This window comes from Tasmannia lanceolata, unplaced genomic scaffold, assembly GCF_043159265.1.
Source record: "Tasmannia lanceolata isolate RefF3 unplaced genomic scaffold, GAP_Taslan_0.1 ptg000018l, whole genome shotgun sequence".
NCBI classification, from domain to species: domain Eukaryota; kingdom Viridiplantae; phylum Streptophyta; class Magnoliopsida; order Canellales; family Winteraceae; genus Tasmannia; species Tasmannia lanceolata.
In genome coordinates, this window is record NW_027518695.1 from 50,577,407 (window position 1) to 50,593,311 (window position 15,905).

General features: G+C 35.7%; 1 protein-coding gene across 4 annotated transcripts in view; it reads right to left on the reverse strand.

Moving 5' to 3' along the window:
- LOC143849891 (binding protein) overlaps nucleotides 1-15,905 on the reverse strand; it is a 129,107-nt gene that overhangs the window by 12,777 nt on the left and 100,425 nt on the right. For all 4 annotated transcript variants that reach the window (XM_077359182.1, XM_077359181.1, XM_077359180.1 and 1 more), the window contains 16 exons: nucleotides 12,002-12,263; nucleotides 11,659-11,865; nucleotides 11,360-11,581; nucleotides 11,047-11,223; nucleotides 10,742-10,860; nucleotides 8,037-8,501; nucleotides 7,330-7,543; nucleotides 5,483-5,704; nucleotides 4,497-4,961; nucleotides 3,817-4,143; nucleotides 3,273-3,725; nucleotides 3,099-3,145; nucleotides 2,907-3,000; nucleotides 2,337-2,543; nucleotides 539-664; nucleotides 60-431 (listed from right to left, as the gene is read on the reverse strand). In XM_077359182.1, coding sequence (XP_077215297.1) covers nucleotides 60-431; nucleotides 539-664; nucleotides 2,337-2,543; nucleotides 2,907-3,000; nucleotides 3,099-3,145; nucleotides 3,273-3,725; nucleotides 3,817-4,143; nucleotides 4,497-4,961; nucleotides 5,483-5,704; nucleotides 7,330-7,543; nucleotides 8,037-8,501; nucleotides 10,742-10,860; nucleotides 11,047-11,223; nucleotides 11,360-11,581; nucleotides 11,659-11,865; nucleotides 12,002-12,263 — 3,979 coding nt within the window. The remainder of the gene's footprint in view (nucleotides 1-59; nucleotides 432-538; nucleotides 665-2,336; nucleotides 2,544-2,906; nucleotides 3,001-3,098; nucleotides 3,146-3,272; nucleotides 3,726-3,816; nucleotides 4,144-4,496; nucleotides 4,962-5,482; nucleotides 5,705-7,329; nucleotides 7,544-8,036; nucleotides 8,502-10,741; nucleotides 10,861-11,046; nucleotides 11,224-11,359; nucleotides 11,582-11,658; nucleotides 11,866-12,001; nucleotides 12,264-15,905) is intronic.

The window sequence follows — 15,905 nt, forward strand, 5'->3', positions numbered from 1 at the left end:
GCCATAGACATCACTACATAATAGAATCAATCAATCAGCATAAAGAACAATTATCCTACCTGTGAACTAGAGAAGGTAAAGTTTCCACCCGATTGCAGTTGGGTGGTCAACCACATCTTAACAGACATGGTGAGCCCCTGATTAACGAGGACAATATTCGAGTCCAATACACGAATAAATATTACAGGCGATGGTGGATTAGTTGTATTAGAAATGATAGAAGTCAAAGTGATTGACGCAGGAGCAAAATATAAAGGATGGGCAATGGGAATTGGTGGCCCTCTTCTAGGATGTTTTTTACGAAAAATCTGGATTGGTGTCTGACCAAAATTTGCTATTTGGTCTTCAATGGCAGATCGTTGCAATTCATCTTCCATGGTGTCCAGATCAACAGCACCTTCATAAGTTAAGTAATAAAATACATTCGCTGCCTGTAGTCCAACATAATATGAAAAAGATTAATGAATTTTGAAAAACTAACAGATGCTTAATATTTTTCATATATTGAGTATTTATATTATAAGTAATGAGAACATACCTCTACGGCAGGCTTGCCACGCTGCTTATACCCAAATACTAAATCGATCCAGTGATGGAGATTGGAACTTACAAATTCACTTTCAAGGGCCTCTCGGTTTCTGTATATAAATTCTTCAGGGGATCCCTGAACCATTAATTTTGGATAAATAAGCTTCATGAAGATCACCAGAAAACTTCAATCAAGTCTTCCAGAAAGAAAGGATCATCTTCGAAAGAAATTAAGCTGAATTTGATAGAATATGATGCTCCAAGCAAGGAAATAATTTGCATATTGACTCAGAACCACTTAGGACACCTCATTACATCAACAGACCAAGCAAAAAAAAAAAAAAAGGTTGACATGGGCCGGGCGAGTAATAGGAAACAAAACAACTGATTTAGGAAATTTGAGAAGAGTATTTGACTTGCTGACCAAATTGAATAGGTAATTTTGGTTATCTATATCGATGTTGCTTAAGTAACAATTGAACCAAACTCATTTTGAGCGATTCAATTTGTGGGCAGCATGAAGAGAATTGGCGAATTGATTTTTCTGTTTTAGGATTTCTGTTCAGTTCCTTGAACCATTTAATATGTTTTAAATGTAGAGAAATTTTGGAGTTTAGCTAACTCCCTATATGGGCTGTTTGTTTTGTGGATAGTTGAGAAGGAATAGCATGGATTGTGGGATCTCACATGATCGGCTGGTTGGTTGCACTGTTTTTTTTTTTAAAAAAAAAAAAAAAAAAAAACCCATGAAAGTACATAAGTACATATTAGCCCCTTTATTTTCTTCTACACCAAGAAACAATGTCAGAAATGTATTTCGGTTCAAAATATACTTGAACGAGACTGTTCATTATGATCAACATAAGGTGATTTCGAAGAATCAAGCACCGGCAAGCTACTATAACTCTTCTTTCTTCCCTTTCTTATTTTTCATTCTTTTTTTTTTTTACTTATATTCCTATTTTCCAAATAAAAATGATTACAATAGAGTAAATGCATGTTTTGCGGGTTCGGTTAGAATGGGCATAAATTTGGATACACAACATATTAGCTATATAGGAGGAAATACAGTAACTCCTCTTTCTACAGACAACAACACAACCCCTCCCTTTTTAAATAAAAAAAGGCACTTGCACAGAAAGATGAGAACAAAATGGAAATAAATGAAGGAAAATATAATGCAAACAGAAATTACAGAATGAAAAGCCCGGGTGGAAGCACAGACAAAAAGAGAAAGGAGAAGGGGAAAGGGGGAAGAAGTCTAGTGCTAGTTCTTACTGAAACTGATTTTTTCACTTTTTTATTGGTTTCTTTGTTCTCTTATTTGGATTGAAAGAAAGAAAGACACAAACTTCCGTTTCTTTCTCTTCTTTTTTTTATCCCTTCGACGAATTTTAGCTATGACCAATGCTAGTAGTATGTCCACTCATGGAGGGAGCTCCAATTGGAAGAACCTGTGTGTTATTCTATGAGCACTAGTCCAGCACCAAAATGGAAATACCAGACAAAAAAAAAAGAGTCCAGCGAGCTCCTGCTCCCATAGAGTGGATTTGACAAATCAGTAGTAGGAAAAAACCTACGGAAGAAAAACAAAGATCCTAATGCATTAACAAATATGTCTTGTAGACATTAGGAAAAAAATCTGAGCCTTTTTACTTTTCTTCTATTACCAACATTTTATTCTTGATTATATTTTAAGTACAATAAAACATAGTGTTGATTGCACTCTATGGTAATATGAGTACCCAAGGCACTTTTTTACCCAAAAAGTATATTACGTTAACCCAATACATGGAAAACATACATACCTTTGCCCAAGGTGGGAGGGAAACATCACCTAAAGGTTCACCATCCTGCTTCACGCCAAGATGATAAGAGTTGGAATTAATAAGAAACTCAGGCATGTAAAAGAATTCAGGTACCAACTCCTTCACATCACTTGTATTAGAAAGGCAATTCCGATATGTGCTTTCAATGCTTTGGAAAAGGCGATCTGCATGATCAAATTTACCACCCTGCCCATGAAAATATGATGCCGCATGGTAAATACAAATATTGAAGAATTAGTTAACATGGGCAACCCAAGTGAGTTGATAAGAATGAAAAGGAAAAAGGATACCACATAAAATATACAATAACATGTTTGAAGCCGGAGGCCCACTAGAATCTATGAAGAAATAAAGCTGCCTTGAGTAAAACTGACAACTAATGGAGTCAGTAGAGTGAAAATTGGAACAAGTCAATGATTAAGTGATCATCTAAATTGATATACGGGGTTGGGCCTGCAGCTCAATGGTTGAGGCTTTGTTTCTCAACCTTGAGGTCGCAGGTTCGATCCCAGCATACCGACCAAAAAAAATAAATCTAAATTGATATACCTGCAAATTACGATGTAGAGCTGTAAAGGGCTCCAACCTAAGCAAGTAATAGAGCACAATCCCCATGCTCGAGTAATGAGACCCGTAGTAAAAGCTGAAAAAAGTGTAAATGGGAATATTAAAATAAAGAATGAAACTAGACGTCTCACAAAGGAAGCACATTATGCCCCCAATTGTGGTTCAAATTATTACCTCGGAATATCTGGATCGCAGAAGTTACGATATCTGTCTTCAAAAACCTACACAAAGCATCGAAGCAAAAGAAGATGACATTCAATGTAATAAAGAAAATGAGTGCAGTCAATATGTCAGTCAGTTATGAGAAGACATAAGCTACCCACAAATAACAGGTAATATTATATGCACCTCGAACCGCTTCAAATCTAATGCGCCAATGGGTTTTGAAAGGTCCCTAAATGTTGATGACCGGTTAAAGTCGAGTTTCTCCGAGGAATAATCAGCCAATACCCAAGGAAAGACAGGATACTGGGTCAAATCATTATAGGACCTCCCAGCAAGTGTGTTAAGTATCATTAGATATTCAAAGTTACTTATTTCCCTTCTTCGCCAACTCTCCCTTGCAGTTTCGGCCATTTCCACTGCCACACGTCTATCAACAAAGGAAATAACTCCATTTCTATCCTTAGTACTTCCTTTTGGAAATAATAAGTCATTTCTTGAGGAAACTATCAAAGTTCCAACATCTTTGGCGTCTTTTTGGGATGCAAAATTCAAAAACACAGGAGCAACAGAGTCATTGAAGAAAATCTCTATTGCAGTGTATCGTAGTAAATACCTAGTCCAATGGACAGCTTTGACCTGCCAATACAACAAGAAAGAATAAACACAAGGTTGAAGGTAAAAGATATAGCAGTAAATCAGATACTAGTGTAACTTCACATTTTCATACCTTGCAAACATTCCACCTTCTGTGACGTTTAATTTTGTTAGGTTGTTTTTGAAGCACAGATTCACAAATAGTAGCTATGTTATCATTAGTATTGCCCTTCTCATATTCCACATAATGATTCGTGGGCCCTTTTTGTAACTTGTGTGCTACTCCCAACTGATCGGGTTTGGTGTGATCAAGGCTGGTTAATGAACGAAAAACTGAAGAACCTCCTGCTCCTTCCACCATAAACTCTCCAGAAAAATGCAGAACATTGAGCATGATTGCTAAATGCCCAGCTAATTTTCTTTTTGGTGTTACGAGAACACAAGGAACTGACAAAAGAACCTGGAAGATGAAGACCCAAATACTTTTAGAGATGTCACTATATTCCATATAGAGAAAAAGAGCAAGGTTTGAAATTTCGGTTTTAGTATCAGTTTCGGCCACAGCCGAAACCAAAATTTTGGCCGAATTACCAAAATTCGGTTTAAAAAACATATATCATTAATGTGATGAAATTTCGGTCATTTCGGAAAAAAATTTCAAAAATTACATCCGAAATTTCGGCAATTTCTGCCGAAATCTGGTCCGACAACAAAATTTGTACTTTGGCTGTCAGTCTGGACCGACATCCGAAATTTCGGTGTGTTGGCCGAAATTTAATACCATGAAAAAGAGCATATTTAAGTCTGTCATACCTCGCTTGTTTCTATATCTGTTGTACTGGAGGATGGATCCTTTCGATCCTGGACAATACCCTCTTGATCAGTAATGTCATTCACAAACTCTGAACTATGGTCATCATGGACAGATGCCTTCGGCTCAGTTAATAACGTGTCAGTTTCAGAGGGTTCTGAGCCTCCATCTTCTGTAATCCCACGTATACCCTTCAAAAGGAAGCGTTTCATTTGCTCAGGAATGTGGCTTATGGAACCAGTTTGGGATTCACTGACAACATGCGTGGCCTCATTGGAAGAGGTACTGGTAGGGGGATGACAGAGCTGTTCATCAAAATGATAATTCCTTTTTAATTTTGGTCTCTGCCGCCATATGTCTTCCGTCTTATCAAGTTTCCAGTGTGTCACTGTACTGTTTGGAAAAGGATTAGCTGACCATGGACCTCTCTCATCAATCAATGTACGAAACATATGGATCCACTTTTCCTGTCGAATTTATACTGGTTATTATTATACTCGCTGACAAAAACCATGCAATTCTATAACACTTAAAAGATAAAAATGACCACGAATAACAAAGGCTACTGATATTCGCATTACCATGTTCTCATAGAGGTGAGTTCCTATGTCACAGATATCATTCTTGGGAATTTCTCAGCAAGGGAAAATCTCGGGATAGATTAATTTTTTTTTTAATTTTTTTTTCAGGTTTCTATCGGGGAAAAAACGATAAAAATATTTTTTTTTAAAAATATATAAATATTTAAAATTTAAGAACAAAAAATATAAAATAAAAATATCGTAAAAATATCGTGATAATAAAAGTGAAAATAACGCTATATTTTAAGAATCTTGGCATTAATTTGGGATTTTGTTGTTTTATCAAAATGTCACGATAAAAACACGATATTTTGAAAATATCGGAGATATTTGTGAAATAGGTGAGTTCGCCCCATGATCAAAATATGCAGTATGAATATCAGTAGCCATAACAAATTGAATCTTACGGCAACAGTTTGCTGGTCCTCGTCATAGGCTAGCTGGGAGGTGGATCTCCTGCAGTCGTCTGAAGAAAGAATGGCGGCCAAGTTAGTTTGGATCTCATCTTCAAAGGCTTTCTTCTGATTAAGCTCCGCAGATAAATTTTCATCCATCCTAACATGAAGCTCTTGCAACTGCTTTGCACGATCAGCTTTTGAAGTTTTCATGTACTTTATTTCATCAGCCACCTGACAGCAAAACAAGATTTTTAAATAGCTTGGCACATCAAAGAATGAAGAGAAGTGAGATAAATATGGAAATGAGCAATACAATTAGTCAGCATGAAAACTGGATGTTACTGGGTTTCCAGAGCAACTCGGCCTATGTTGCAATAGGACGGATATGAGTCCCAGATTCTGACACAGGCATCGAGTGTTAGACGCGGCAAATCTCAAAAAGAAAGATTTGTAGATTGGCCAAGATATGCTAATTAATTTTCAAATTTTGTGTTCTTAATAATATGGTTATAAGTTATAACAAGAAAAATATTGAAAAAATTAATCAGTTAAGTCTATGATTTGTGGACATGGACCGGAGTGTCGAGTGCCGACACAGACACGGAGTGTCGGACATAGCAAAATCAAAAAATTTAGAAACAGGGACATGGCTGAAACATTTACATATAATCATGATTTGTTGCCGCAGATTCGTCTGTCGGGTTTTGACACGGATACAATGTATCTAGAATGGCAACTCCTAAAAATCTAGAAATGGTTAAACACCTATACACATACATACATATAAATTACTAATTACTATCACAATTTGCAACAATATAAATGCAGTATTCATTTAACAAACGAATAAATCATAGGGGACTATTCAGATATAATCTAAAGTAAACATGAGATAATCAAATAACAACACATTCATCAATTTAATCTATTCTCTTTAGTCTCCAATATGCAGTGAGAAAGGGAGATCAATTGGATATAATGAATAAAATATTGGAATAAGAGTTGCTTAGAGTTTTAGGTTTAGAGGAGATGATATAACAACAAATATTACTTAAATAAGAGCTAAAAGAAGATTTTATAATAAAAGAAGAGTCAAAAATTAAAAGGTAAACACAATATTCAATAATAAAATAGCCATTCAAAAAAATATAAAACAATAAAATAGAATGTCACACTTGACACTGTACAAATATGTGTCAACACACCCACGTTAAGTCTGACACATCTAGCAGTACATATAGAAAGTGTCCAACGGAGTGTCGGCATGTGTGGACACATGTGTCGTGTCGGACACGTGTGGACATACGTGTCGTGTCGGACACGTGTGGACACATGTGTCAGCAATAAACTCAAAGTGTCAGCCAAATCATAGAGTTATTTTATTTCTCTTTACGAAACTTACTTCTAGGATGGGTGAAAACTCAAAGCATGAGGTAATTGTAAAGTTGTTGGAGGGGTATGCAGAAAAAACAGATAAACGAAATCTAGAAGTGCATCAGAGAATCCTAAAGTATTGGAATCCGAGATATGTCAGACACAGATTCTTCACCCATTTAGAAGAATCCAAGTAACATGGAAATCGGCTATTTGGCAAGATGGTACCAATCATCATAAAATGGTATTGGCATTATAAATGAATGTTGGAGTTTGAAGCCTTTCTTTTCTGCTTTATTTTTACTTATCTTTCTGCATAAAAAAGTAATATCTGGCATCTGTTCTCTCCCTAGAAGGTTACATCAATTGCCCAGCTCCAACATGCCAGATAAGTAATGGGGGACATTTGTAAACCTAATATTAAATAAACAAGAAACAAATTTTAGATAAAAATGTACGATAAAGATAAAGTAATGACACACCGCAACAAGAACTCTTTCTTTTTGAATTAAATTGTGAATAGAGCCAGCTTCCTTCAGATTGGTGCCTGAATCTAACGAATCGTCTCTGCCCAAGATACTGGTGGCAAGCATGGACTTCGCAAAATTAACAGTTTCTCGAATCAAATGTGATACAACATGAAAACGGGCCCCATCATCCAGCATTCCATATTGCGATCTCACAGTGAGTAATGACCTGCATGCATTGCAACTGAATGTCACATCCTTGTGATTCAAAACACTGTAAGCAAAGTACTGAGTCTGCTACACATATCAATTAAAAAATTGAGCCTTAGATGATTCATTTCTTCAGGTCGCAAACTCCTCTAGAGCATCACTAGCAAGGATTTAAATTTCGCTTTCGGACAGCTGGTACCGAAATTTTAGCTGAAATACCAAAATTTCAGCCGAAATTTGGTAAAAAAATAAGCAAATTTCATTAATGTTTCAAAATTTTGGTAATTTCGGCCGAAATTTTGGGGAAAAAACTTTTAAAAAAAATCAAATTTCCTAGAAATTTCAGCATCCAAAATTACACAAATTTTCGAAATTTCAGCTGAAAATTTGGGACGCTGGCCCAAATTTCAGATTTTGGTGATTTAGGTTTCGGTCCCAACTGAAATCTGAAATTTTTGTATTTCGGCCGAAATTTAAAACCGTGATCACTACAACTTAAGTGGAAAACATACCCAATAAAAAGCTGTACTCTGTTCTTGCTTTGATCATCATCAGCAGAAAGAAGACAAGGTAGAAGTGAAATGAACTGCTGAACACATCTTGATGCTCGTTCCAGACCAGACTTGCAGAGATACAAGATTACAAGTCGAAAAACAATTCTCGGGCATTTCTCTCCCCGCAGAAGCATAGCCTTATCAACTTGTTTATTTGTTTTTCCACCCAACGCATTGCCAATTCCTCCTGATACAACTACTGCGGCCATTTCGGCAGCAGGGATATTCAATGATTCAACCAACCCACGTGCTCTTTGGCCAAAAGATGGGCCTCCTGGATTAGAAGATTTGGGGAATGATTTGCTTGGCCCTTTGTCATTCATCTCACTAATAAGAATCCAAATCTTGTCATATAAATTCCACCATAAGTCTTCCACTACATCACCTTCTGTTAAGACAAAAGGCATACGGCCCAGTGGGTTTCTGGAAATGACATGGTTCCAGATCATTAATAAACAGATTAAGGGCAGTAAACACAAATTAGGAATTACGTCAGTAAAAGTGGCAGGGTTAACAACAAAGATTGCAAGGACATATGCTGTTAGTTACACTATCAAATATAATAGTGTTACCATCCAAAGACATAGAAAATGAAGGAGCATTTACATATCGGGTAACTAGACTCTTAATACAAGAATGATGCTCATCTGAAAAGAAAGTATCAAGCCACTATGCGAACAAACTAAATTCCCCATTATCTGCGACCTTATCAGATACAGGAAATAAAATAAACACTGAATATATACTCAAAATATACAAAGAAATATCAATTCCTCTTAAAAAATAAGAACAATCATGTCTATTATAATTCAAGTCACAAAGTTAAGTGAGCATTGTTCAGTTTTGGATGGCAATATTAGATTTGAAATTGATTTAAAAGAACAATAATGTGATAACATAATAAATAATTGGATCAACCAACTCAGAATTACTTGAGCCAAGGGGAAGAATACAAAACAAATAATTTTAACTCAAGATGTTGATAGAGGAAGAAATTTAAAAATATGGAAAACTCCATAGCTTATTTGTCAAAATAAGACCCCAAATAAAATATGAAGTGAATTAGTTTCATAGGGTCTGTTTGGATGGACCAAAAGTGGGAAATTAAAAGTAAAAGTACATACTTTCCATTTCATAACTTTATTTGGTTGCCATTTACTATTCATATGACAGTCCTTCTGGGATGTAAATTTTCCAAATGCAACATTCAACTTTCCTCTCAAATCAATAGAAAAGGGAAAGCAAAGAAATGGGACTCTTTATTTCTTTTCTTCGACTTCTCTATTACATGCGGACAAATAGACCCCAAGGAAAAAAATAGCGACTTTCCATAATCAAAATGAAGGTGAAAAATAAAATCAACCTAGTGACACCCAAAGCTCTGCACACACTACCCACACAACTGAAGTCTGTTTGAGGTCTTATAGACCAGCCATTCGAATCGTACAAGAAAATCCTCCACGAGAGGGAAGGAATCCACATAGAGCATTAAAATCCCTCCTAATATTCTAATAACCCTAAAAGAAGGAATTCCTCAAATAATGATTAACTGCACAACCGTTTTTCCCACATTGAAATATATTGTAAAGCAAGTCGACAATTAGAATAAGGACCATGGTGCTTTTTTATTATACTTTCAAAACTCCACATCATATTTAACATGCCTATTTATAATAGAATATGATTTATTAAAATATTATGTCTCACATTTAGATTCCAGGTGCTTCGAATTTAAATTTTATTTAAATAACTAAATTTTACATACTGAAAGTTCTATATATATTTTATTATTTAAATTTACATTTCAAACAAATTTAAAAAAATAATAAATTTATGTCGACATTTAAATTTTCTAATAAAAAATTCTGGTTGAGCTTTAAGGGGATGCTTACTTCAATTGGGTTGCAGCTTCACCAGTGTTAAGAGGGTGCTTGCTTCAAATTGTTTGAACCTTCACTGCAGTCTAGAATGCAAATGGCAAATGGAAAATGGAAGCCACTGATATTCCACCGATGGCCCATTGGGACCCACAATAAGATGGCATGTTATGGTGAATCTGGCTTGCCCCTCATCACCACAAATAGGCATCACCGGGAAGCCCAACCTAAAGCTAAGAGCTAGACTTTTAGTTGCTTAGAATCCATGTAGAAAAAAAATTCAGATCTGGGGCCGTGAGTTACGCAACTAGAAATTTCAGCTTGGAAACAATAGGAAGATTACTGTTCAATGAGTAGCCTTTTCAAACTTGAAGCACCATGGGTGAGAATCGGAACCACTAGTTGCGTTAAATTGTGAATTAATCAACAAAGTCTTGAGTTGAATATAGTTTCTACTTTTAAGTCTGAAGCTATTTTACATTTTTTTTATTGTTATCTGGATCAAAAAGTTTGTTAGAAAGTTTATGATTTTGAGCCAAGTGTTGCACTCATGAAGGATATTCCAACAAAAAAGGTGATGAATCACCCACACGACAAATCATATATAATAGAAATGCCATAGTAACTCCTTGCTGAAACATCTTTGTTCAACTATCAATGATAAGCAACGAAGAATAGCATAGAACATCAGATATAATGAAGAAAGGAAACTAATACATCACATATGAACCTGCATCAGTAGAAAAAAATTAGGATAACAACTAAAAGAAAAAGGAAAACGAGTACCTATGAAGTTGGTCATCAGCTTCTCCACGTGGAGGCTCAAATACATCAGAGCTGGCATCTTTATGGCTTTCCCATTCCAGGCAATCAGGGTTAAAATCAGACAAATTTCCTCCAGGAAACTACAAGAAATTTTACAAAGGAAAAATAAGAGAATGAAAGGGAATTTTAAAAATTGAAATGCAAAATAATATCATTTCATACATGAAAAAGCTGTAGCTACAATGATTAAACTTAACAAATTGAAAATCTTCACCACATTTAGTTCAGAGCTAGTAAATTCAAACCATCACAGGATAGTAGAATACCGGAAGCTTATGTCCTCTTTCACTGATAAGCATCTCATCAACTAGTCTTAAGAGGTATAATGTATTGTCCCGGCATGGCTGCGAGACAAAAATGTTTTCTTCAGATGGTAATCCCACCAGCCTTTCTATTAAATCCTCAAAGATATCCCGAATCAAATTTTGATGCGAATGATCTCCCTGAAGATAAAAAGACGAATGAAGTTGAAACTGTGCTGCCCCTTTGACTGGTTATTGTTAGCCAAGGTCAAAAGATAAGAAGTTGCAAAAAAAAAAAAGACACTTGACTTCATAAATCAAGAAGTGATATGCATACCTGTTCACAGTGTAAGAGTATGAAATTCAACGTCTCTTCTAGTTGTTGCCAACCACCTTTTACGAAACATATATAGTGCGAAAGTACAGAACAGAATAAATTTCTTACAAGATTTTGCTCAACTGTCTTAGAACTATCAGCTTCAACTTGTGAGACAGCTTTGTAGTTCTTAAACACATCAAGCTTGATAGATGTTGATAACCAGGTATTCCATCCATTTTCCTATATAAAAACATTCACCTAATTAGATGATATCCACAGAAGTTAGATAGTACTTCAATAAGAAAATAATGCAATACCATTAGGGCTTCAGTGTTCGAAGGATTTGAATCAAGCAGATCAAGCAAATCTCTTAAAATTTTGCCTCTGGTATAGGTATCATCACTACTTGATAAAAACTTGAATATGAGAGCCAAAATCTGAGGAAGAAAGAAGTGAGAAGAGAAGCCACTGGAACTGTTTCTCTTACTCCTTTGCTTTTCAGGCTGAATAGGTTTTTGCAAAACCTGTAGAAGTCAGTGTGTCCAACAGCAATATAATAAAGTCAATTTCAGATCGCTAATTATATAACAACTAGAAGGAAAGAGGTGAGATTAAATCACACACAAAACTAGATGATATACTCATATTTTGCCATATAACCTGTTTTGGACTAGCACCGCCAAGAAGAACATCAAACAATGTGGCACATAAATGATCTGTCTGTGGAAACATAAAAAGTCTGTCAGATATGGCAGAAAAAATCGGCTGAGGTCTTGCAATCGCTTTCCTATGGCTCCCTGAAATTGATTTTGATCTTCCAACTGCGATATTGAAAAATCTCGGTCCCTTCTTCTCCGTGGGAAGACCAACCAAAAGTTTTCCCAAAAACTGCAAACCAAGCAATCTGATTGGCTCCACTTCCCTAAAATAAACAAATGAAAAGACAACTTATATAATTAAAATATGATACAAAAAACATCATCAAGATGTGATGCATTATAAATAAATTAAATATTTTATGAAAAGATGGCAACTAAGAACACTGTGTCCAAACATCATTTGGTTGGAAGCAGGAAAGTTACAGCGCATTCCATGATTAAAAGCAAAAAGTTCAACAGACTTGAACCAAACAAAGTTATGAAATGGTGCTTGCAATTGCGAGCATCTTGGAGATTAGCGGAAACATTTGATGATCATCATGTAATTCTAAATAAGCACCTTTGTTTCCTACATAAGCACCTTGATTATCTCCATTAAAAAAAGCATATTGATTATATATGATCTGTAATATTTTATCAGCTACAATATATATAGCTTATGGAGACTATGAAATATCAATAGAAAAGATTTAACACTATAACTTGATAATATAGAAATGGGAGCTACTCCCGTTTCCCTAAAACCTTTTGCAAGTATTTGACTGGTTGTGACTCACAGCTAGTCATCCACAAAAAAGAAACAATCTCTCTCTCTCTCTCTCTCTCTCTCTCTCTCAACACAAGGTGTGAAGGTTATTTTGACTCTGTGACAAAAAGAAGAGAGCAAGGATAAGGCGCAGATGAAAAATTAAAACTTACTTTCTATGGTAGATTTCATGTAAGAAACCAAGCAGTGAATTTTGTTGAAGGGTAATTTAGACTTTATTAACTTGTGCAACCCTAATTACACATATATATTATACATATGTCGGTCTAGTCCGCCTTAATATTTTGTAATTGCAGGATGGGACTACTGGTCCCGATTGATAAACTTAATATTAATGAAAATTGTCAATTTCAAAAAAAAAAACAAAAAACAAAAAAAAATGTAACGACCACCCTAATATTTTCTTTTTATTTTATTTAATAAAATTGTTAAAATGTAATTTTGGGTGGAGATCCCAAAAGTTGGGATCCCTTCCTAGCAAAACCATGATTTTTAGCAAACTCTTAAAAAAACCATATATATATATATATATATATATATATATATATATATATATAGAGAGAGAGAGAGAGAGAGAGAGAGAATAGTGTGTTCCTGCGCAGCTGCTTAGATAGCTTATCTGAGCAGCTGCTTCAAAAACTCATGTGGCCCACATTTTTGGGGTGATCCAAAGCATTCATTTGAAAGGCCCTTCCATGGATAGGGTGTGTACCAAAAATCAGCCTTATAGGATCATCCTAACCCAATCAAAGGCGGAGAGGAAAATGGACAGACACTGTTTCTATCCATTTTTTCCCTCCACAAAAGGCAGGGTTAGAATGATCCTAAAGGGCTGATTTTTGGTATGCACCCTATCCATGGAAGGGCCTTCCAAATGAATGCTTTGGATCACTCCAAAAATGTGAGGCCACATGAGTTTTTGAAGCAGCTGCTCAGATAAGCTATCTGAGCAGTTGCGCAGGAACACTTTTCTCATATATATATATATATATATATATATATATATATATATATATATATGAGAAAACATTTCAAGTTACCTACACACTAGCTTAAAATACAGTGGGGGCCCACATTGTTTGGGTGATCCAAACCATTCATTTGAATGGTCCTCACATAGATAGGGTGTCCACAGAAAATCAGATCCATAGGATCATCCCAACCCTACGATTTGTGGAGGTAAAATGGACGTGTATAAACCTTCACAAATTAGTCCATTTTTTGCCTCCATAGTTTGAATGGTTGGGATGATCCTATGGATCTGATTTTTTGTGGACACCCTATCTATGTGAGGACCATTGAAATGAATGGTTTGGATCACCCAAACAATGTGGGCCCCCACTGTATTTTAAGCTAGTGTGTAGGTAACTTACCTACACAAGTGTGTAGGAAATGTTTTCTCTCTCTCTCTCTCTCTCTCTCTCTCTCTCTATATATATATATATATATATATATATATATATATATATATATATATATATAAATATGAGAATTCGGTTCCTACACACGTGTAGAGAAGTTCTTTACACACTAGTGAAATTTTAGCGCCTTTCAAACAGCATGCGTTGGATCAGATTGATCTAAACCGTACATTCTAAAAGATTAGGGCGTGGAGAAAAGACCCAAGATAGAGAAAAAAATCCCGATTCTCTTCTCCGTGAAACCCTCTCTGAAGCCCTCACCTTCATCTCCTTCTCCACTGTCATCTCCTTCCCCAGGTAAGGGGGTCTCCACCACTTTCTTTCTTTTTCTCTTTTATTTTGTACGCTAAAATGTGGGTTTTGTACCATTTTCTTCCATTCTATCCATTGGAAAAGGGGTTAGGGATTGTTTTTCTGGTTTTTTAGCTTCGGTGGGAGAGGGATAGATATGAGAGGGACTGAGTAAGGGGAGGGCAAGAAAAGCCGGAAAAACAAGGAAACAAAAACCCATTCAAAATATGGGTTCCATTTTTTCCTTGTTTTTTAGCCATTTCTCACCCTTTACCTGAAGAATCACCCTCTATAGAAAAACCCTGCAAGTGAGAAAGATATGAAAAATCGTCTGATTCATCCAAAAAACTCCATTCTCATACTGTTTTGGCTTTTTGAGGAAGAAAGAATAGATAGATTTCAATCTGAATTGGGTTTTGGATTTGGGTCTTTAGTCAATAATCTTTTCTTGCAAGTTTGTCCAGTTCACCAGTGAAGCAAACAGGTGAAAGCTCCAATCTTTTCAATCTTTCAATCTTTTTGAGGTTCTCCAAAGAAACTAGCGAATTAGGTTCTGAATAATTGGACACAGTGATTTTCTCAAAGAACAGGGAACTGGGTTTAAATACCATCAATGGATAATGACAACCCTGTTCTGAATATAGGGACTAGGGTTTTAGAATTTGGGGTTTGGCAATCTGGGCTTTGGTTTAGATTGGAGTGGGGTTGGAGAGATTGAAGTTTTTCTTCTACTTTTTCAAATCTCCTTTTTCCTTTTTATCTACTTGAAGAATCTGAGCAGTCCTCCTTGCATCCTACTTGAATTGTGCATTATCTTGGTTTTTGGTATCAAATGATGGTGGTTTTTGGTGTGAGATTCACCTTTAGGGTTTCTATTTACTTCTCTCATCAATTTGCAATTTTCTAATTTTTGAAGTCACATGTTTAACTCGATCTGATGTTTTTTGGGTTTGTATGGTCGATCACTTGCATCTTCAGGTTTTTTTATTATGCCTTTAGAGTATATGGATCTGTTGGGGCTCTCTATTGTAGAGGTTGATGAAAATAGATTAATTATGGTTGATGATACGTTGTTGCAAGCTGGTAGGTTGTGTTGATGAGGGAAATAGATTAGAGTTTGGTGATGAAGAGGAACCTGAGCTTCCTCTAGATTGGGTTGATAATGATGAAACTAATAAGGATGATGGTGGGAGCGTTGTAGGTAGCAAACCTTTTGAAGGCCAGCTTTTTGATAATTGTGAAGATGCCTACGAATTTATAACTTATGTGTTGACAACAGGTTTTGGAATTCGAAAAGGCAGGACCAATGGTCGAATGAAAACAGGTGAACCTATAAGGAAGAATTATGTATGTGATAGAGATGGATTGAGAAATCCTAATGATAAGAGATAGATTGGAAAGGAAGGGAAGCGGCGTCGTAAAACAAG